The sequence below is a fragment of the Corythoichthys intestinalis genome, chromosome 9 (genome assembly GCF_030265065.1).
Source record: "Corythoichthys intestinalis isolate RoL2023-P3 chromosome 9, ASM3026506v1, whole genome shotgun sequence".
Taxonomy (NCBI): Eukaryota; Metazoa; Chordata; class Actinopteri; order Syngnathiformes; family Syngnathidae; genus Corythoichthys; species Corythoichthys intestinalis.
In genome coordinates, this window is record NC_080403.1 from 37,773,194 (window position 1) to 37,797,410 (window position 24,217).

Here is a 24,217-nt window from a genome sequence, read left to right on the forward strand (position 1 = left end):
CCACAAACAAAACTGAAAAGTCCATGGAAAAGAAGATTTCAAGACATTAAATGAATCTTCAAAACAGTGTTTACGTCAACGATGACAATAACAAAAATATTTCGTCAACGAACAATTTTTTCATGATGATGACGAGACGACAACGAGTTAAAAACGTGTTTTGGGAGACTAAAGCATAACGAGCTTAATGCCAGTTTTCGTCTGAGGAGACGAGAACAAGACTAAAATGCGCAATAGTTTCTATCACGTGTTCACAATATGTGACATTTTATGTGTAATTAACCTGCATCATAGCGGTGTCCGGTTGTGTCACTCATGTGATGTGCTGCACCCCCCACCAGTGCAGTGTGCTCTCTACTCTCAAGGCTTGCACACACGGTATGATTTCTTATTTTGGCCAAGAGAATATGCAACACTGCTTTAGCCCCTAACGGTCTGTGCTGAGTGAGCTTCACACACTAAATGTAACTCATAGCAATAGCATTGCATTCGCGTTAGCATTAGGTTGATTCTAACAGCGAGCATTCTCTCCTTCACTTTTTTTTTTTTGCATACTGTTCATGGCGTCCAGGTGGGTATAATTAATTGAAAATAATATACTGTTTTCCTGCTGAGTGTGTATTATAACCAAGTTGGCGTTGTCAACGTAGACACTACAATACCCAGATAGCAGACAAGTTAAAATGATGTTGAATCAACATTCCGCCTCTATTAATGTTATTTCAACGTTGAAATCCTAACAAAACCTAAACGTAATTTTGATTATTAATACTATTGGAACAACGCTGAATCAATGTTATGTTTTCCTTCATTTTAAACCATGATGCAATTAATGCTTTCAAATATGCCCGTATTTTAAGGTCCTGCTTTATTTCACTGCGAACTTTGCCACCAGTGTGATCTTGGGCATAACGAAGCCGCTTCTGCACGACAGCAGCAAATGCATATTGTGACGTGGCCATCCTTATTGGCCTCTTCGGTGAATCATAAAAATACAAACAAAACGGCATTCACAGTTAATTCATATTTAAGGAATTCAAGCAGGTGTCATGGGTTAGTTTAACATACTTAGTGTTTTGTGGTGAAGTGAGTTTCTCAACCAATCCCAAACAAAATTAGGGCTATTTACATTGGGGCAAATAAGTATTTAGTCAATCACTAATTGTGCAAGTTCTCCCACTTGAAAATATTAGAGAGGCCTGTAATTGTCAACATGGGTAAACCTCAACCATGAGAGACGTGGAAAAAAAACTGAAAATCACATTGTTTTATTTTTAAATAATTTATTTGCAAATCAAGGGCCAAAGTAAGTATTTGGTCAATACCAAAAGTTCATCTCAATACTTTGTTATGTACCTTTTGTTGGCAATAACAGCGGCCAAACGTTTTCTGTAACTCTTCACAAGCTTTTCACAAACTGTTGCTGGTAATGTGGCCCATTCCTCCATGCAGATCTCCTTTAGAGCAGTGATGTTTTTGGGCTGTCGTTGGGCAACACGGACTTTCAACTCCCTCCACAGATTTTCTATGGGGTTGAGATCTGGAGACTGGCTAGGCCACTCCAGGACCTTGAAATGCTTCTTACGAAGCCACTCCTTTGTTGCCCTGGCTTTGTGTTTGGGATTATTGTCATTCTGAAAGACCCAGCCACGTCTCATATTCAATGCCCTTGCAGATGGAAGGAGATTTTCACTCAAAATCTTTCGATACACGGCCCCATTCATTCTTTCCTTTACACCGATCAGTTGTCCTGGTCCCTTGGCAGAAAAATAGCCCCAAAGCATGATGTTTCCACCCCCATGCTTCACAGTGGCTATGGTGTTCTTCGGATGCAATTCCGTATTCTTTCTCCTCCAAACACGAAAACCTGCGTTTCTACCAAATAGTTCTATTTTGGTTTCATCTGACCATAACACATTCTCCCAGTCCTCTTCTGGATCATGCAAATGCTCTCTAGCGAACCGCAGACGGGCCTGGACGTGTACTTTCTTCAGCAGGGGGACACGTCTGGCAGTGCAGGATTTGAGTCCCTGGCGGCGCATTGTGTTACTGATAGTAGCCTTTGTTACTGTGGTCTCAGCTCTCTGTAGGTCATTCACTAGGTCCCCCCGTGTGGCTCTGGGATTTTTGCTCACCGTTCTTATTTTGACGCCACGGGGTGAGATCTTGCATGGCGCCCAAGATCGAGGGAGATTATCAGTGGTCTTGTATGTCTTCCATTTTCTAATAATTGCTCCCACAGTTGATTTCTTTACACCAAGCGTTTTACCTATTGCAGATTCAGCCTTCCCAGCCTGTTGCAGGTCTACAATTTTGTCTCTGGTGTCCTTCGACAGCTCTTTGGTCTTGGCCATAGTGGAGTTTGAAGTGTGACTGACTGAGGTTGTGGACAGGTGTCTTTTATACTGATAATGAGTTAAAACAGGTGCCATTAATACAGGTAATGAGCGGACCCTCGTTAGATCTCGTTAGAAGAAGTTAGACCTCTTTGACAGCCAGAAATCTTGCTTGTTTGTAGGTGACCAAAATACTTATTTTCCAATAAAACTTGGAAATAAATTCTTTAGAAATCAAACAATGTGATTTTCTGTTGGTTTTTTTTCCACATTCTGTCTCTCATGGTTGAGGTTTACCCATGTTGACAATTACAGGCCTCTCTAATCTTTTCAAGTAGGAAACCTTGCACAATTGGTGGTTGACTAAATACTTATTTGCCCCACTGTATGGGAATGGAGTTAGCTAGCTAGCTACAATGAAAAAATGACCGCACTGTCTTTGTGTTCAATAAATTAATTTAGACAAGGCTCGATTGTGTCATATCTAGTGATTTTAGTGCTTTAATTGGAAAAAGAATTACGTTTGCCTGAATAAAGTTCTACTTGGCTAACATCCAGGCTAAGTAGGTCCTCACTTGTATGCCAATCACAGCAAATGCACCGTTTCTTACAATTTTGGCAACTTTGTCATGTTGTGTCAGGCGAACCGTTTTATGTAAAACTTTGATGACAAACGCGGTTTATTCTACTGTAGGACATCATTGCTGATAAAGGCTCTAAATAAAAGCAACAGGCTTACCTTTAAAAATATGGCTATCCTTTAATAAGGCGTTTCCAGTGGAGTTCGTTTGAGGTTATACGCTGTCTTCCCGCTCCACCAGGAACACAATTATTTTTTTGACCATAACACCCGCTCATTCATAATTCGATGACTTTTCAATCATATTTCCCGGTCAATCAAAAATCAACTATTTGTCAACATTATTTTATCAACTATAAAACAATCTTAACCAAACCATCGTCTGACACGCTATAGAACAATGTTGTTTCAACGTCAATGTCGGGTGTCATCTGTATTTGCAATATTGATTCAACATTGTTTATTGTCGAAAATTTCAATGTCAACCATACCGATGATTTTGATGGAAAATCAACGTTTATTCAACGTCTGTCTGCTATCTGGGTGTGTGCTCGTCTATCCATGTTTATTCAAAATAGTTGGAAACATTTATGTATTTTGGAGTAAATCTTTTAAATTTTACAGACGAAACAATTTTAGTAAACGTGGACTAAAACTAAACGAAATTAGTATTGAGTTTTCATCAACAAAAACTAGACGAAGATTCTGAGACATTTTTGAGATTACTAAAATATGACTAAGACTAATAAGTATTATTGTCCAAAAGACTAAGACGAAATTAAAAGGGCTGCCAAAAACAACAGTGCTTCAAAATGATGTCACTCATCAAGGCACTGACCTTTGCCCGTCTGAGAAGTCGAACCACGCTGATGCCGGTTGACGCCAGCTCTCTACTGGGCATGCTTTGAAGGTAAGCGCACACACACACCTCGCACAGATGCTGCAGCCTTTTCACCTGGTACATCTCTGCACACACCAGCACGGCCATAGCCTGCAACACGCTGGCTGTAAACACCAGGAACAAAAGCATAGTGCGAGGTGTTAGTGCAGTCTTGTACATCATATGGAGAGGTGACTTAGAAACGTGAAAACCTGGGAAGTGAATAGTGTTCTCATCCAATGTATGAAAATTGCTCTTGTGACTATTCCTGATTCCTAACCAGTGTGCTTTGGCTCACTCCTGTTCCATGACAACTTGGCAAGTAATCAATTTTCACTCAATTGGTGTCCAAATGTAATCTATGTGTCACAAATTATGCATCCTCTTATATTGATCTCTGCCAGCCACATGTAATGACAGATAGGACAATTTAATGTATCACCATTACCATTAGATGGCTGGGGGGGAAGTACATCATTAACTTGGGTAATCACTTGCACAGAGTGGGTAAAAAGGACTTTTTTTTCTTCTCTCAGGGGTCCCGCAGGGTCTTAAAAAATCTTAAAAGTATTGAATTTATGAATTTGGAAATAATACCTCAAACCGTCTTCAAACAAAAGTATTCAATTTTCATATCTGGATCCTAAAATGTATGATGTATGCATACCTGTCAACCCGAGGCCATTGGCAATCTTACAAATAGTGACTTATGCCCTTACACATTCTTCTCTAATCTTACAACGTTTTATATAGCGTGCAATATGAAACAAGAATGAAACTCGATTTTTAAAATAATATTTATTGGTAATATTGTCACATATAAACTGGTGCAATCAAAGAACAATGAATATCTATAATATCTACATCATGATTACTAAACTTTAACAGTGACTTTTGTTATAATTGTAGCACTTTTGGCAATTTCTATCATGTCTTTTGATGGCTGCACTTCATGGCATTTCAGCTTGCTATTCAGTTTGACTTGAAGGTAGTTCGTTCGTGTGTCCAATTATAAATTGAAAAGGTCAATTGGTGAAATTAACTTACCGATGCAATCTTTTAGACAGGGAACATTTCTAATGCTAATTCTGAGAAGTGATCAGCAATAGTTGCAGGCAAATTGTGTTCGGCAACAAATTGGCAGAATAAAATCTCCGCTTTCGTCACTTCTTTATGACCAGTGTTATTAATCTTACTTTAAAAAAGTAATTAATTACAGTTACAAATTACTTCTCCCAAAAAGTAATTGAGTTAGTAACTCAGTTACCTGAATGTAAGAGTAATTAGTTACTTGGCAAAGTAACTGGTGGATTCAAGTCAAGATTTTGCCGATTTAGGAGTATTTTAGATAAAAAGTACTTAGGTTCGCTAGGAAGGTTCACTACAACAGAGCCTTTCTGAGAAGTCTACTGCTTTAAAATGGAGGCTGTTTACTAACGCTGCCGAGTCGCATGTAGTTCTATATTCATGTGATATTTAGTGTAGCATCAAGTGGGCGTAGATTGTAGGCTGTCGGCTACAGTCAGGAAATATTGGAGCCACCTAGCCTAGCATCGCGTTTGCAACAGCATCACAACACACTTCCCACTCCCGCTCTTCTCTCTCTGTGTCTGATTTTTCTCGGGTCATTCAACCAACATAGTAACGCACATTGTCTCATTGCCAAAACGATGACAAAATCCGAACGGAGGGAAAAAATGTAATGCACGAAAAACATACAGATTTTGAACGTACGGCGTACACATTTAAAAATCAGTGCTCACTTGTACAAATTACGCCGAAACCGTACAACTTGACAGATATGTGTATGTAACTTCTCTGTGTCTCATTTCTGCTCAAAAGTGTAATTTGTTGTTTTGATTGAATATTGTAGGCTAAACTAGAAACTGCAATTTCTGAAGAAATTACGATGGGGCTTTGCTGTGGTAGATATAGATCTTTGATCAGGTCACTTCCTGTTGATTTGGGGACATTTCGGGGACACGTTCTCTTGCTACCAAGTCACTTCCTGTTGATTTGGAGACATTTCGGGGACACGTCCTATTGATAATCAGGTCTCTTCCTGTTCATTTAGGGACATTTGGGGGACATGTCCTTTTAAAATCCATTTGAGGACACGTCCTGTTGATACCAGGTTGCTTTCTGTTAATTTACGGACATTTGGGGGACACTTCCTGCTGATTTGGGGATATTTCGGGGACATGTCCTGTTGATATCAGGTTACTTCCTGTAAATTTAGGGAAATTTGGGGGGCATGTCCTCTTCATATCCACCTGGGGGACACGTCCTGTTGATATCAGGTCCCTGTTAATTTGGGGACATTTCGAGCTCACTTCCTGCTTTTATCAGGTCACTCCCTGTTGATTTGGGGACACGTCATGTTATAAAATGTCAATTGGCTGTAATGTTAAATGGTCAAAAATCACAAGAACCTATGTTTTCCTGCCATTGAAAATAAATGGGAAATTTGGGCATACATGGCTGTCATTGGCATCCCATTGGATATGAACGGGACAGTTTTTGGTGAATTATGGGGGAACTGTACATTTTTGTCATTATTTATACAACTTTAATGCCTCTTATCGTCCTGGAATTTTTGATGTGTAACTTATGCTATTTTGACAAAAATTGTAGGACAAGTAGCGTTTCAAAATTCATTTTGACATTTGAACAGTGACAGTCGGTCAAACGGTTTGGGCTGTGTTGCGCGAGCCTGTGACACTAGCCAGCTAGCAACTAGTGCTGCAGCCCCCCTGCATCCTAGCCCAGCTACGATTGCTAGAGTATTTGCGAGAGTCGATCTACGCACATCGTTTGGGTCCACAATCCACAGCAACCATGAAAGCAGAAGTGTTGTGGTTGTCTAAGAGTTTAAGATGGCGCTCGCCACGCTAAATGCTAATGAGAACGCCTCTACTTGGCCTTTGTCTGTGTCTGCGCTGTGTGGTGGTGTCGCGTAAGTAGCCTATTCGATACATTGCATTCTTACATCCTGCACACATTCCACATTTCCACTTTGGAGAAATAAATTAACACAAACGAAGGGATTTTGTTTTTCTTTGTTGATATGGCTGCGAAACGGTGTTAAGTCTCAATTAGGTTTCAAAATGTCTTAAATTTAACTTGAGGAAACCTGTAGGAACCCTGTTCTCTGCTCCTTCCACATGGAACCTGTTACATAGAGGGTGACCATATTTTTATTTCCTAAAAAAGAGGACACTCGGCCCAGCCTTGAGATCCTTAAATTTTACTTGACGTTCACTCAAAGATGCCCTATCACTTTAATATATTTGAGTGTGCCTCCTCCGTCTGGATAGAAAAATTCAGTTTTATATTAAAAAAAAATATATATATAATAATAATAATAATAATAATTGCTATATTAACCAAAGACACAAATTCAAATTCGCAGAGGTTACCTAACAGGCTTTCTTATTCCTAATTAATAACGCAAAAAAACACTGGCTTAAATGGTGATTAAAAAATGCCTCTTATGTATTGGCGAATACTTACTGTGAATAATCCTTGAACAAAATACAAGCTGTCTTTTTTCAATTCTTACTGAAAAAAATAAATAATCTGAAACAATGTTCTAAGTAATACCTCTTCTGTAGAAAATCCATTTTTAACAAAAGGCTCATTTCCCATTCCAGTGAAATGTCAAATAAACCGTAGCCTCAAGACTATCACAATTGTCGTTGACAAATTGTTCCTCCCACTAAATTATTATTCATGTTCTAGACTGCACACAATCAAATAACCGAAATAAACTCATGAACAATTCAACTAGCATGTTTCCAAACGCAGCACTTCAAAACTACATATCCCATAATGCCTAACGCGGCTTACCTCACTTGACAGCTAGCACCAGTAGCTGAGGCAAAAATCAAACATTGCTATAGAAGTTTACAATCATAGGCAGCGTAAGAAGAAGTCAGCAGTTGTCGAAAGGTAATCTTAGCAAGTGAACATAACGATAGCCTGGGACCTCCTGTAGTCACAACTCACGAAGGTTTGTTTGTGAATGATAACTGACAGTTGACGCCATGATAAAGCCAATCTGTAACTGAGGACGCATGCGCAAATTTGTATCCAAAGCAGAATAAAGGTATTTTCGACTTAATTACAGTTGTAGGTTCACGAGCATTTGATTATATACCGTATTTTACTGACTATAAGTCGCAGTTTTTTTCATACCTTGGTTGGGGGTGCGACTTATATCACTTACTGGACTGTCTCAGGAAATTAGAATACACAATATTCTAATTTTTTGAGACAGTCCTGTGTATATATACAGGACTGTCTCAGGAAATTAGAATACACAATATTCTAATTTCCTGACTGTCTCAGGAAATTTCCTGACTGTCTCAGGAAATTAGAATATTGTGTATTCTAATTTCCTGAGACAGTCCTGTATATATACACAGGACTGTCTCAAAAAATTAGAATATTGTGTATTCTAATTTCCTGAGACAGTCCAGTATGTGTGGAAAATATTAACACATTATGATATCATTTCACATGTTACTTTGGTGTTTTGGAATGACACTGATGGTTTGGTAAACTTGTTAGCATGTTCTTTATGCTATAGTTATCTGAATAACTCTTAATAGCTATGGCCACGTTCGCATTCTGCCTTTGGCAATGTGTGCTCAATTGTATTATTGACTTTTTTATATTGAAATGCATGCTTTTAGTGTGTGGCGCATTCACGCCCACGTGGGGGCGCACTCGCACTTGTTTACGCGAAGAAGAGCGCTCACACGCCAGAAGAAGACGGACAGCTACGCAGAGGCAACGCCTGTGTGTATCATCTTTCCTGTTTATTTTCTGTGTTTTAAACCCGCGACAGTTAAAGCCAGTTGCGTTTTGAACGATGCGCTAATGCTAGCGAACGCATGCTAACCGTTTGTGTCATTGCTGTAATAGCACCTAATTATCTTTTATTTACGTTGATGCGAATCTGTTTGGTATTAAGGATGAAATTGATTCAGCAAATTATACGGATGTCCAGCATCGTTATTTGGGAGTTTAGCTCCCTGTATAGCCAGGACTGAGCCGTAGCGTCCTGGTGAGGACAGTATATACGCATTTCGTTGTTCATGCATCATGTAACATAATACTGTAGACTTATTCAGCTTGTTGTTCTCTATTGTATTTTTATATCAACGTACCTTTCAAGATGACATATCTGTTCTATGTGTTGGATTTTATCAAGTAAATTTCCCCCCAAAATGCGACTTATATATGATTTTTTTCCTCTTCGTTGGGTATTTTATGGCTGGTGCGACTTATAGTCTGAAAAATACGGTAAGTATTGAACACAAGTCTTAACTGGGCAGGCTCATTGGGAACATGTCACAGGCCCGACAGTACCGTAGTATTCAGTGCACATCATCAGGCAAAAAAAAAACTGACATTTTCATGAAATTATAAAAATCCGACGGACGCCACGGACAGGATGTAAAAAGTGGACATGTCCAGGCAAAACAGGACGTTTGGTCAACCTTTGTTACAAAAGGACTGGGAAGTTACGGAACTTGTCTCACTGAATGAACTCAGATCCAGACTGAGAGCACTTGAGAAAGCCTCCTTAACCGTTAACTTTTTTTTAAAATCTAACTTGAGTGTACTTTTAATTGTGTTGAAGCTAACTATTTCCTGCCATTTATGTCATTTTAATTTTTTTGCCTCTTAGCCAGAACGCCCTTGAAAGAGGTTTCCTAGGTTAAAAACAAAAACAAATGAAGGCTGGATCAAAAAAATTAATGAAACAAACTTGATTGTTTTTATTTTGTAGAACTGTGATTCCTGCGATCCAGCTGCCAACCATATCGCAGTGGCATTCATAGTAATTCTACTGAGCGTTAAACTCTTATTGATTAACACTGCCAGCAGGCGTGTGAGAGAATGAACCGCCCTCCTTCGATCTTTAGGCAATTGAATAACAAAACGGCACTGAATACGAACGTGACAGATAGCACTATATCACATGGCTCCACAGCTGCATAATGCGTGTGCTTGTGTATGCGTGTCCGGATTTAGGTCATATTTACTATAACATCAACTATACTGTTGCTCTTGCCAAGATGTCAAATGACAACTACACAGGCCAGCACCTTTATGTAATCTCACTATGTAAATACAATTCTGTCTCCTAACGTGACCTGACTGCCATCACTCAAACAACATCATTCTGGATGCTTTATTTGCTTTAATGAAGTTGCTTGCGGGCACCTTATCAGACAGGAGGTATCCGGTTGTCAAATTTAAATACTCATTCTTTCTGATCCATGTGCACAAAACGTACTGCAGGCTACGTGTGGTAGTTCAAGGTATGGGGATCATGCAAATGGTACCCTCCTTCCTTGGTGAAGTAACCTTACTATGCCCTTGAATTCTGGGCTCTTACACAACAGTCAGCAGATGCAGCCTCAGGAGTTTTTTTCCTTCTTTTTTTTATAGCTTCAATTTTTCATTCTCATGACTCCAAATGAAATCCTATGGTTTAAAACTGACCTTCTTATCCTCCTTGTATACATGTGAAAGCTGCCTTCTTCCCCAAAACATGTAACTGCATTATAATGTTATGATGAATACAAAATTATTTTACTTTGATTTATTCAAAATGCTGCATTAAGGCACGAGCACCACTTATTAACCCATTATTGCCAAATGTATCACATTTGATAAACCTAAAATTTCATGATTTTGAGACTAATTCAGAATTTTGACATTTCTTTTTGAAAAAAAAATGATGGATGCAAGTCAACATATGCATCTTCAGGTTCCATGAGAAAAACAAACAGGATTTAGCAAGGGTTATAGATATTAGAACGCTATTACACATATTCATTTTGACTTTTCTTTTTACAAATTTGAAAAAAAGGTTTCATTAAGACCTTATTTTTCATATTTTGTGATTCACTGACAATTGGTTCATATTGCAGGCATTAAAGGGTTAAGGGTCCTGTGTTTCCTCTTGCCAGCAAAGTGTTGACTTTGTCTTAAGGGTTTTACTCTAGCATAGGGGTCGGCGACCTGAGGCTCGCAGCCAGATGTTGCTCTTTAATCTCGAGCTGTCCCGACTAGGCGACACAGTCGACGTCATCGATGACGTAAATGCATCGAGCGGATGCTCGGGATTCAAGCGGGGAAAGTGGCACAGAGCCAAAAAAGCGCACTAGAGTGACCCAAGCAATGACTTATTTCAACGAAACAAAGTAGGGTACACTGTCATGTGCAGTCTGCAATGGCAAGCTTGCATACCACGGCAGCACGTCAGCCGTGAATGAACATCTGAAGCGCCGTCACCCAGGTATAAATTTGGAAGACAACAGGAGACAACAAGCCTGCGGATCGTAAGTCCATATTATGACAATTTTTTAATTGAAGTTGCCTTTATGTGGGTTGTACGACAGAGTATTAGGGGCTAATGTCAGGCTAATGTAGCTGAATAAGCAGCAACATACTTAACGTAGCGCGTTGCTGCCTCCGTTAAAATAGCATAATGAGTTTTAGAATCGGTTTTACAAATTCTTATTATTTTGCTTCATCTACGTCAAATTATAATCAATAGAAGAATTTATACTAATGCTTTGTCATAGCTCCCAGTTAAGGTAAATGTATGTAAAGTGCGTAGCAGCTTACAGCTTTTTTTCTTGTAGCAATATTATGACTTTAATGTCGTTCTTTTTTAAAATTGATTTATTTGGCCCTAATACTCCGTCGTAGCATTGTATCTATGTGTATCATTAGGTTTTTCTTCATGTACTTCACTCCAGTGATACGTGACATTTATTTATTTACTACGCTGGTGCTAACTCTAATGCTATGAACAATTTGAATCCTGTTGGAAAAGTGCAGTCACATTGTTCTGAATCTGTTTATATTCCATTCTTTTGCACTAGTTAATGCCATTAGCATTTGACCTCATTTTTTATTTGTGATTTATTATTATATATGTGTTTATTTGTACTTTAATAAAGAATTTAAGTGTTCCGAAATGTTTTGTGAATTAATAATCATCAACAAAAAATTATTTGCAAGATTAGTAAAAAAAAAAAAAAAAAAATTCGACTACTCGACTATTACCTCTTTTCGATCCAAAAACTCCATGTACTGCAGCATGTATCACCGAGTGTCAAGACACAGCTGTGAAGGGCCACAGCCAGATTTCTGGGGGATTTTATGGGTGAAACGTGGTAATATAAGAAGGGTTGCGATGCAGAAATCGCAGACATCAAGGAGTGGTCGAGATGTTGTTTTTCATATATTTACCCATTTAAACGTTTTTGGGTTTTTTTTAGATCGATTATTTATCACCTAAAATATTAGGGAAAATGCGATAGTAACAAAAACAATACAATTAAGCGATAGTTATGAGGTAGACTTATTTACAGAAACTTTTTTTCATTGTGATGTAATTTATTTAAAAGTTTAAAATATGCGAATGAATAATTTTTTAAAGCCGTTTTTTTTTTTTTTTCTAAACTAAGTTTTAGACATCAATTAATGATTCTAAGCTAAAAATGACAGACATTTAATTTGGTTGGAACAAAAGTGGATGCGCGACATCTGTAAACGAGGGTCTTCAGGGTAAAACGGACAAATTAAAAATAGTTTGGGGGCTTAATGCGCCATGAATCTTCTATCTGAGCATATAGATGGCAAAATGTGTGTGCAGCTCCCAGTGTTGTCTTTCGCATGGAAATTGGGTCTTTTGAGTTTTAAAGGTTGCCGACCCCTGCTGTAGGAGGATAAACATGACACAAACATGATTCTAATTCATTAATATTATAATAAAGTTCAACTTGAGGCGGCATCGTACAACACAGTAGTCACTTGGTGCGTCATTCTCTGTAGGATGCACTGCAGCGAAAACAAACACTTAATCATGACGGCTCATTATGTATTTGTAGCCAACTTAGTCATTTTGATAATAGGCTAATATAGCCAATATACTAGTAGATACTGTACATACAGGATGTGTTGCATTCATCATAATGCTTACAGAGGGGCAAATAAGTATTTAGTCAACCACTAATTGTGCAAGTTCTCTCACTTGAAAATATTAGAGAGGCCTGTAATTCTCAACATGTGTAAACCTCAACCATGAGAGACAGAATGTGGAAGAAAAAAAAACAGAAAATCGCATTGTTTGATTTTTAAAGAATTTATTTGCAAATCGTGGTGGAAAAGAAATATTTGGTCAATACCAAAAGTTCATCTCAGTACTTTGTTATGTACCCTTTGTTGGCAATAACGGAGGCCAAACGTTTTCTGTAACTCTTCACAAGCTTTTCACACACTGTTGCTGGTATTTTGGCCCATTCCTCCATGCAGATCTACTCTAAAACAGTGATGTGTTGGGGCTGTCGTTGTGCAACACGGACTTTCAACTCCCTCCTTACCCCATGGCGTCAAAATGATAACAAGAATTGTAAGCAAAAATCCCAGAACCACACGGGGAGACCTAGTGAATGACCAACAGAGAGCTGGGACCACAGTAACAAAGGCTACTATCAGTAACACAATGCGCCGCCAGGGACTAAAATCCTGCACTGCCAGACGTGTCCCCCTGCTGAAGAAAGTACACGTCCAGGCCTGTCTGCGGTTCGCTAGAAAGCATTTGGATGATCCAGAAGAGGACTGGGAGAATGTGTTATGGTCAGATGAAAACAAAATAGAACTTTTTGGTAGAAACACAGGTTCTCCTGTTTGGTTGAGAAAGAACACTGAATATCACCATACCCACTGTGAAGCATGGGGATGGAAACATCATGCTTTGGGGCTTTTTTTCTGCAAAGGGACCCAGACGACTGATCTGTGTAAAGGAAAGAATGAATAGGGCCATGTATCGAGAGATTTTGAGTGAATATCTCCTTCCATCAGCAAGGGCATTGAAGATGAGACGTGGCTCTGTCTTTCAGCATGACAATAATCCCAAACACAGAGCCAGGGCAACAAAAGAGTGGCTTCGTAAGAAGCATTTCAAGGTCCTGGAGTGGCCTAGCCAGTCTCCAGATCTCAACCCCATAGAAAATCTGTGGAGGGAGTTGAAAGTCCGTGTTGCCCAAAGACAGCCCCAAAACATCACTGCTCTAGAGAAGATCTGCATGGAGGAATGGGCCAAAATACCAGCAACAGTTTGTGAAAAGCTTGGGAAGAGTTACAGAAAACGTTTGGCTTCCGTTATTGCCAACAAAGGGTACATAACAAATTATTGAGATGAACTTTTGGTATTGACCAAATACTTATTTTCCACCATGATTTGCAAATAAATTCTTTAAAAATCAAACTGTGATTTTCTGTTTTTTTTTTTTTCCACATTCAGTCTTTCATGGTTGAGGTTTACCCATGTTGACAATTACAGGCCTCTCTAATATTTTCAAGTGGGAGAACTTACACAATTAGTGGTTGACTAAATACTTATTTGCCCAACTGTATAAAGGCTTTTAATTTTTTTGCAGCTCCACACATATTTGTTCTTTGTTTTTGTTTTTGGTCCAATATGGCTCTTTCAACATTTTAGGTTACCGAACGCTGCTCTAGCAGGAACTGTTTCATTATTGGTGGATTATTGTTTATTATGACATTGTTGTTGACCTTTTTAATGTCATTCTAAACACACCAGGGTCTGAATATCATCACTGAAGAGAATAATCGTTTTTAATTACTTCAAAATGCAAAATGAAGAGTGACATACGGAGAAAGAGGGAGGAAAAAGTGAGGACAGCAGGCCTTGGCCAAGATGAAATAGCAAAGCCACGGGTGGATGTTGTCGTTGCTAAATCTAATTTCATATTAAGCACATTGCTGTTCTTTTCGTGCCCCCCAGGGAACGACAGGGGCAGCATGTCGCAGTCACACAGATGGTTGATGCGACTCGTCATCTGTGCTTGTGTTGTAGGCTGCATTCGGTGAGAGAGGCCCGCAGGAAAACACTGCAGAGGCACACTCAAGTCATTTTTCATCTGGTATTGCAGTGTATTAATAGGACACTTGAAATACAATGTCCACCATAAATAGTGGATCCTCCAGTCTGTTTGGATTTAGATTCCATTTTTTTTCCACATAGGAAATAGCCTAATGGAAATTGAATGAATTAATTCCACTGGCAAACTCACCATCATAAAATCCCTTTCAAATCAATGTTAGCGATAAACATTAATTTCCCCATTTTGTTTTTACTTCATGATTTTTTTTCTCCACTTTTTATTGCATGAATATTAATGCCAAAATAAAGAATATGTTGCACATGCGCATTTATGTAAGGATTGTATTTGTTGCTCATTTAAATTAAGATTTGGCCACGGTGGAGGTTGCTGCAAGACTAAGTGCCGAGTTATAATGGCCCTATCCTCCCTTACTTATTTAAATTCAAACGCACAGCCTAAGAGAGATTAAATGAATAAAACATTGAGTGAAAGTTTCAGCATCATACTCAGATGGAGGATTTAATTAGGGCAGACGAAGACGACTTTACAGGGAAACGTGGTATGCATGCACTAAACGTACCGGGACAGCAAGAGTCAGTGTAGAGGTACTCCAAGAATGACAGGAAGGTATCTGACGAGACACCGTGGATGGGCACCACTCTGCTCCGGGCTTCTGCGTATTTGCCGCTAAACATGGCTGCCATGACGTCGCAGCGTGCTACCAGCACTGCTCGGTGTGCTGGTAATACACTCCCTGCAACACATCATACACACAGTAAATTTACACTGCAAGTGAAGCAAACTTTGCAAATTCCTAAGGAATTGTGATGAGGATGTCTTAAATGGGCAGACAGCATCTTTATTGTGTGCATCCTAGTGGAAATAATCTTGTTTAATAAACTGAAAAAAGACCTAAATTGAAATATTTAATGTGTAACAGTATATAGAAAAAAAAAAAAAAAAAAAAAACTAAATAAAAGCCAGGAAGTAGCCACCCTCATTGCGTGCAGACATTTTTTCAATGTTGGTACTATTTTAGACAATCAAATATAAGTGTGTCCCATGCACCTGTGTTAGAGTCTAGTGTTTATGTGTGTGAGTATAATGGATGTTACAAAATGGCTGCGCTCATAAGCGGTGTAATTTTTGTGTGTGTTTAATTACTGTATTGGCCCGAATATAAGACAGTGTTTTTTGCATTGAAATAACACTGAAAAAGAGAGGGTAGTATTATATTCGCGGTCTAGACATTATACCCATTCACGACGCTAGATGGCGCCAGATATCATTGAAGCGATGTTCTCTCATGACAGATCTCAGCTACTCTCCCCATTCACGACGCTAGATGGCGCCAGATATCATTGAAGCGATGTTCTGTCATGACATCTCAGCTACTCTTTTTAGTTTAACCAGTTTGCATTATTTTATTGCAATGTTTTTCCTTATTCAGATTTGTTTCAACACTACAGTTAAAGTTAGACTTCATTTTGATGGTTAATGCAGTTATTGCAATTTTGTTCTTTTATCACAATAGATTGGTTTATTTACATTTCAAAACACCAGAAGCCATTCATTTATGAATGTGATTGCCCTTTAGTTTACATATTTAAATGTTCAGATATTAAGATTTGAATGAGGCAAAATAACATGCTTTTTCTCTCAAATATGTTGTTATAATCATTTGTTTTGAACGTACTGTAATAATTTTCTGTCTAAAAATTAATTTGGTTTTCAAAAAGTCTTTATTCAAACTTGAGTCTTGAAAAAGAGGGGGTCGTCTTATAATCAGGGCTGTCTTATATTCGGGCCAATACGGTATACAAATTTATATACAGTATACCGTAATTTTTGGACTATGAGCCGTTACTTTTTTCCCTCATTTTAAATCCTGCAGCTCATAGTCCAGTCCGTAGTCCTTATTTGTTGATTTATTGGGTTAATAGGTAACATTTTATCTGACAGTAGTGTCATAAGACTGCCATAAGACTATGATTGGCATTAATGAATGCTAATGACAGATGCCATTAAGTGTCATCTGGCAAATTATGTCACTAGCTCCATTTACAGTGTATCACTAAAGTGAGTACACCCCTCGCATTTCTGCAGATATTTAAGTATATCTTTTCATGGGACAACACTGACAAAATGACACTTTGACACAATGAAAAGTAGTCTGTGGGCAGCTTATATAATAGAGTTCATTTATTTTCCCCTCAAAATAACTAAATGACTAATATCTTAACCCATGGTAAGAAAAGTGAGTGCACCCCTTAGAAACTACGTACATTCCTAAATGTCCAAACTGAGTACTGCTTGTCATGTTCCCTCCAAAATGTCATGTGACTCGTTACAGGAGTGCTGTCAGCATTGCTGCAGAGATTGAAGAGGTTGTGGGTCAGCCTGTTAGTGCTCAGACCATACGCCGCACTCTACATCAAATTGGTGTGCATGGCTGTCACCCCAGGAGAAAGCTTCTTCTGAAGACGGTACACAAGAAAGCCCGCAAACAATTTGCTGAAGACATGTCAACAAAGCACATGGATTACTAGAACCATGTCCTATGGTCTGATGAGACAGGCGGGCTTTTTGATATACAGACAATGGCAGTTGATATGACAATTACTCAGTGAGCGGATGAGAGCATGGGTGGAAAGATGTTGATGTATTTGTATGTGTGTGGAAGTTCTCCCACTTGAAAATATCAGAGAGGCCTGTAATTGTCAACATGGGTAAACCTCAACCATGAGAGACAGAATGTGGAAGAAAAAAAAACAGAAAATCACATTGTTTGATTTTCAAAGAATTTATTTCCAAATTACAGTGGAAAATAAGTATTTGGTCACCTATAAACAAGCAAGATTTCTGGCTGTCAAAGAGGTCTAACTTTTTCTAACGAGGTCTAACGAGGCTCCACTCGTTACTAGTATTAATGGCACCTGTTTTAACTCATTATCTGTATAAAAGACACCTGTCCACAAGTTCAGTCAGTCACACTCCAAACTCCACTGTGGCCAAGACCAAAGAGCTGTCGAAGGACACCAGAGACAAAATTGTAGACCTGCACCAGGCTGGGAAGACTTAATCTGCAATAGGTAAAACGCTTGGTGTAAAGAAATCAACTGTGGGAGCAATTATTAGAAAATGGAAGACATACAAGACAGTGATAATCTCCCTCGATCTGGGGCTCCATGCAAGCTCTCACCCCGTGGCGTCAAAATGATAACAAGAACGGTGAGCAAAAATGCCAGAACCATACGGGGGGACCTAGTGAATGACCTACAGACAGCTGGGACCACAGTAACAAAGGCTACTATCAGTAACACAATGCGCCGCCAGGGACTCAAATCCTGCACTGCCAGATGTGTCCCCCTGCTGAAGAAAGTACACGCCCAGGCCCGTCTGCGGTTCGCTAGAGAGCATTTGGATGATCCAGAAGAGGACTGGGAGAATGTGTTATGGTCAGATGAAACCAAAATAGAACTTTTTGGTAGAAACACAGGTTCTCGTGTTTGGAGGAGATAGAATCTTGAATTGCATCCGAAGACCGCCATACCCACTGTGAAACATGGAGGTTGAAACATCATGCTTTGGGGCTTTTTTTCTGCAAAGGGACCCGGACGACTGATCTGTGTAAAGGAAAGAATGAATGGGGCCATGTGTCGAGGGATTTTGAGTGAAAATCTCCTTCCATCAGCAAGGACATTGAAGATGAGACATGGCTGGGTCTTTCAGCATGACAATGATCCCAAACACACAGCCAAGGCAACAAAGGAGTAGCTTCGTAAGAAGCATTTCAAGGTCCTGGAGTGGCCTAGCCAGTCTCCAGATCTCAACCCCATAGAAAATCTGCGGAGGGAGTTGAAAGTCTGTGGTGCCCAACAACAGCCCCAAAGCATCACTGCTCTAGAGGAGATCTGCATGGAGGAATGGGCCAAAATACCAGCAACAGTGTGTGAAAAGCTTGTGAAGAGTTACAGAAAACGTTTGGCCTCCGTTATTGCCAACAAAGGGTACATAACGAAGTATTGAGATGAACTTTTGGTATTTACCAAATACTTATTTTCCACCATGATTTGCAAATAAATTCTTTAAAAATCAAACAATGTGATTTTCTTTTTTTTTTTCACATTCTGTCTCTCATGGTTGAGGTTTACAAATGTTGACAATTACAGGCCTCTAATCTTTTCAAGTGGGAGAACTTGCACAATTAGTGGTTGACTAAATACTTATTTGCCCCACTGTATATACAGTAGTTGTGCCTGTTGCCAAGTTGGATTAAAAGTGCCAAAGACCAACTCCACTCTCCGCTCCTTGTGTTCTAACCGACACTCCGAGGCGAATGAACTATAAACATATTGAACCCAGAACCTCATATAGTCCATTAGTCCAAATTAGAATCGATAAGGGAATCGATAAAGAATTGAATCATTAAGCTATATTGATAATGGAATCGGAATTGTATAAATCTTATCAATTTCCATTCCTAGTTGCGCATAATAACAAAGAATCTATATGAGTAAAACATAAATTTTGGTTAAAAAATCCTGAAACTAAGCCAGGAGGTTAACAAATTGAATTTGAAAAAAACTACATTGCCCCCGACAGTGTTAAACAGTATTATTTGGTTTTCATTTGGTCATGCAATCTGACTTGGTTTCAAAAACTTCAACCAATTTTCCGGGGAGCAAAATTAAACAACTTGCGGCCCAAGATGGTAAGTGTGAAACCACTGAATTGGCCAAAAATCATGGGGAAGCCCTGATTACGAAGTTTCTTATGCGTCCATTTAACAAACCTTGGCCCCAACAACACAGCACAAGTAGTATGCTCGGCAACACTTGGCAATACTGCTTGTTGTATTTATAATCAGAGGTCTAAGAAAATACTTTGAGCAACCATCTTTAACATGAATATCATTTATACTATGTGCTGTCTGTCCCTTTAAGAAATATTTATTCATGATTGGCCTTCTGAAATGTGTCATGTAAAAATCATAAAGTCTAAGTAAAGCAGTCTGACTATACACTTTATAAATGCTTCTTTGGCAAAGTGTGCTCCAATTTAGCTGGCGTTATGAGTAACGATCTTTCAAAATGGGCTATTGAAATCATCAGGAAATAGTGACACATGGAGCCTGTTCACAAGCCGTGACATTTTTGTTGAGTGCCATTCATAGCCAGTGACAGCTCTGCCAGCACTCAAGCAGCAATTACTCTTGCAAAAATGAACAAAATACCCTCGCAGAATAATACTGAACTGGTTTGAACTCACGAATACAAAGAGAAGAAAATCTCGTTGTCCTTGTTATCTTATTACCTAGAGGTTCTTTCATAAAGATACAGTGGGATGAAACACAGCTTGTCCTTTGGACTGTTTTATCTTATTTTATCTTCTTATGGATGACCAGGCCTGTCAGCAAGCACATAATTCAATCAAGTCTGATAAAATGTGACCTTCCTCCCTTGTGTGACTGCACATCCATTTGTGAATCTTAATTACAGCCTTACCCACCCTGCACCATGAAGATGACATCCGAATAAAGAGGGGAATTGAAGAGGTTGACGAGAGTCTGCGGGCCTAGCTGGGCTGCGCGTGCGCTCGGAGTGTCTCTGGTGCCCTACACGTGAAGTCAAACGAGGGGAACACAGTGGGTTAACACCTGAGCTGGAAGTCAACTTGTTACAAGGCAATTGATATTCTGAGCGTTTATCGCATATCCCCAGTGGAATACATGAAATCACACCTGTGAAAGTCTCACGCGGTGCTGGCCAGACACAGTTGAATTGCGATGCCAAGCGCATCCGAACAGAGCTGAAAAACTGGAAACCAGATGCCTATCTTAAATCCTGTCCCTTGAGCTATTGAACAAATACGTGTACTGGCAATATATTGTATACAGTACAATCGCAAGATGAGTGCAATTATCTTTTGAAAGATCCGTTTGAAATAAAACCATCAGAACAAGGCGATGTTTATCATGCAGCCGAAGTTTGCAACGGTGCAGTGCACTGCATCAAACTGAAAGGTGTCTCCTCTCCTGCCCCTCCCATCTTTTATTTATTTACACTGCAGGTCCAAGTGCCCAATTCTGATTTAACCGCAACATCAAACGATGTTGTATGCTGTGTATGTACAGCACTTGGACCATCGCGTGAAACATATCTCATATGGCTTCCTGTTTCCAGTAACGAAACACATGAAAAAAATCTGCATGCGGCGCGCCCCAAATTTCAAATGAATACCTTTACATTGTTCAACAAAATTGAAATAACATACCGTGATCCCTTGTTTTTCGCGGTTAATGGGGACCAGAACCCGCCCCGATATGTGAAAAACCACGAAGTAGCGTATTTATTCAGATTTAGCATTTGAAAGAAATACATATAAGACATGTTTTTTTTAACTTTTTTTTCCCAAAGTATAATTAAAAAAACTTTTATGTATATATGCATAGGCGGAGATTAAGGAGCCCCCCAGGTGGCCTAAAATGTCATTGTATATAATTGACTTTCCATAATATGAATTTAAAATTAAGACTGCCGGTAAAATTTTGTCTATAAAAGTTGTAAAGCCGTAAAACAAACAACAAATATGAATGAAATGGAAAAAAATATATATATATATATATACATATATATATATATACGGTATATATATGTATATATATATATATATATATATATATATATATATATATATATATATATATATATATACTGGGTCAAAATTATTTTTCCAACAGATCATGTGACTAGCACCTTAGAGACGGTCATTTGCTTTGCTTAGCCCTCCCAAAAAAACCACCAGAGGACAGAAGAGGCAAGATGTACATACGTAATTTTTTCAAACCTAAGCTTTGAAAAGCGACAACAATTACTCAGTGAGAACCAAGGAGTGAAGATGTGGACGTGGTCCACATCTTCAAATGCTGGAGAGCACCGCCAAAATGGTGAGCAGAGTTTCAGTTTGCTCCACTAAAGATGTTTAACCTAAAAAATGATGGGAAACAAAAAAACAAAACAAAAAACGCTCATATTCAATGTATTATTATAAATGTTCCTGCCTGGCATATTCAGCCAAAACGGATGTGGTGTCTACTACTACACACGCATGCACACAAACACAGCTGGGATGCCTGTATGTACGAGCAGGGGCTAAGCTACTATCCGAGCATGCATCTTGCAAGTTCTGACACTGCGTTTCGGGGTCATCAACATTTTTACCCCACCCCCCAACTACAAAAGTCAAACTCCGCCTATGTATGTATATATTTTAATAATTTTTTTTTAAGCACTTCAAATGTTTTAATTATTATAAGCTTGAAACATGTTACTGTCCCACCGAGTTATTCTTAAACAAGAATAAAGTAGAAAAATGCTTGTCTTTATTAAATGCTTCATTGAGTGAGTCCAATCAAATCCGCTCAAGCTGCTTACTTACACACAATGAGTTGCCACAGCAACTTTTTAACAAGCTAAACGATGATTGGTGCATGCGGCGCTTTGAAGTTTTAGCTTCCAAGCATTTATGGCAAGCTCAAACCTTAACATCTGTCAATCATTAACTTTAATAAGCAACTCCAATGCGCTGCCAGATCAAAAGAGCAGCAGGAGGGAGAGGGAGAGACTACGTCATCGGATTAGGACAGCTCTATAAAATACTGCAATTAGTTATTTATCTAGTTTTTAATTGAAATAAAATCTGCGATGGACTGAGGGCGCGAAGGTTGAAGCGCGAAATAGCAAGGGATGACTGTCCTTACAGAAAAAAATAGAAATATTAACTCACTGACGGCGATAGGTGTCCAATACATTTTGACAGGGAGGGGTTTGGTAGCGAATGATCGTTGCTTCCGAGTCAAAATGGACTAGACTTCTATCGTCCTCATGGAAAAAGAATGAGTTAAAACTATATTTTATGTTCACTCAGGTTATCTTAGTTATATTTGTTTGACGTCTATCGGCGTCAATGGCAGTGAATCAGTTTTGAATGACATACTTGGCCTGGGCTGACGATTCTCCTGTTGATTCAAATGGCGGTAACCTCAACATTATCCTTAATGGCTGCCTTCATTAATTATTTTTCTTGTATAATGATTGACAAGCCTCCAATGAAACGTATTTAGGTTCTATTTTACTGCCTATGCGTTCACTGTATTTTAAATGGAGGTTTATTTTGATTTGTTGACTCCAATCGATGAGGTTAAGCTCACATTGATGAAGTATATCTGATCAGTCGGTGCACTCTGGCAGATATCCATTAGGTATCTGATTTTTGTCCACATTTGTAAGAGACTTCATTAAAATCTTAAAATAGTCGATTCCAAGCATTTCTTTTTCTTATCTTGATTGAGAAGGAAAACAATCTCTGAAGGTATGCATCGTAAATCCAGCAATATTCTGGAATATCAAACTTCATTGGTTTGCGTAAACAGATTGTGTGATGAATTGTGTGACATAAAAGAGAAGTTCATCTAATGAACTCAGTATTGTCTCAACTCCTAACATATCCATCTTTACGTAGATCTGGTTCTTCTAAACGAGCTGGTATAAAGGCCACCTGCCACCTCTCTTATACTCACTCAACGTCTTGCCGATGCATTTCATGCATGAGGTTTTGTATTTAGACCTGACAGCTAATCTATTTTTTTACTGCCTTGAGAGCATGTCTTGTTTATTCACTGTTAATTCCCACAGTATCAGAGAGGTGATTACGGTGACTAAATATGTAAATATGCTAATTAAAGCAGCACTGTGTCAAAACAAGACCTTACTAATTAAGGCTAATTTACAAACATGTTTATATAAAATCAGGTTTCACAGATAAATGATACTGGTTACTGGTCTCCCCTTACATGGTGAGGAAAGCAATACTGTGATTTAAAAAAAAAAAAAAAATCCTGTTAGAGATCAACCGATATATCGGCCGGCTGATATATCAGGCCGATACATGGACTTTTTTTTACATCGGGCACAGGCCGATTAACACAGAAAATAAGCCGATAAAAAAGGATTTTGATCTGGCATCTTTGTGGCAACTGTTGGTAGGACCCCGGAAGAACTCTGTACCCAGCTAGAAGGTAGGCTGCTATAGACGCAGTCGGACATCCGGGCATTTAATGACGTCACCAGCCACAACAAAGTGTCGCCATACTGACAATGGGGTAAAAGACAAGTCACTTATGATAGAAACGCATTGAACTTTCGTCTTATTTGCCGTCTTTTTTTCTCTCGGAATGGCTAAAAGTTGCTGTGTTGCGGGTTGTCACAAAAGGAAGAGTTCGGAGCCGCATTTGAAGTTCTTCATTCTTCCACATGAGAAAAAAGGAGAAACAAATGGCTGAGCGCAATTAATCGAGGAACAGTAAAAGAAGATGGTTCTGTGGACTATTTTCGCCTGTGGGAACCTAAATCCAAGCACATTTACGTTTGCAGCCGACATTTTATTACTGGTGAGTTTAATCGATTATTTTGTGCCCCAA

General features: G+C 38.9%; 1 protein-coding gene across 2 annotated transcripts in view; it reads right to left on the reverse strand.

The window, feature by feature from the left end:
• rhobtb3 (Rho related BTB domain containing 3) overlaps nt 1-24,217 on the reverse strand; it is a 76,936-nt gene that overhangs the window by 1,941 nt on the left and 50,778 nt on the right. Inside the window, exons 9-11 of one of the 2 annotated variants that reach the window (XM_057845225.1) lie at nt 20,248-20,353; nt 15,317-15,490; nt 3,755-3,921 (exon numbers count right to left, since the gene is read on the reverse strand). In XM_057845225.1, the coding sequence (XP_057701208.1) occupies nt 3,755-3,921; nt 15,317-15,490; nt 20,248-20,353 (447 nt within the window). Of the gene's footprint in view, nt 1-3,754; nt 3,922-14,279; nt 14,743-15,316; nt 15,491-20,247; nt 20,354-24,217 lie in introns of those variants that run through there. The other variant, XM_057845226.1, reaches the window with a different exon arrangement.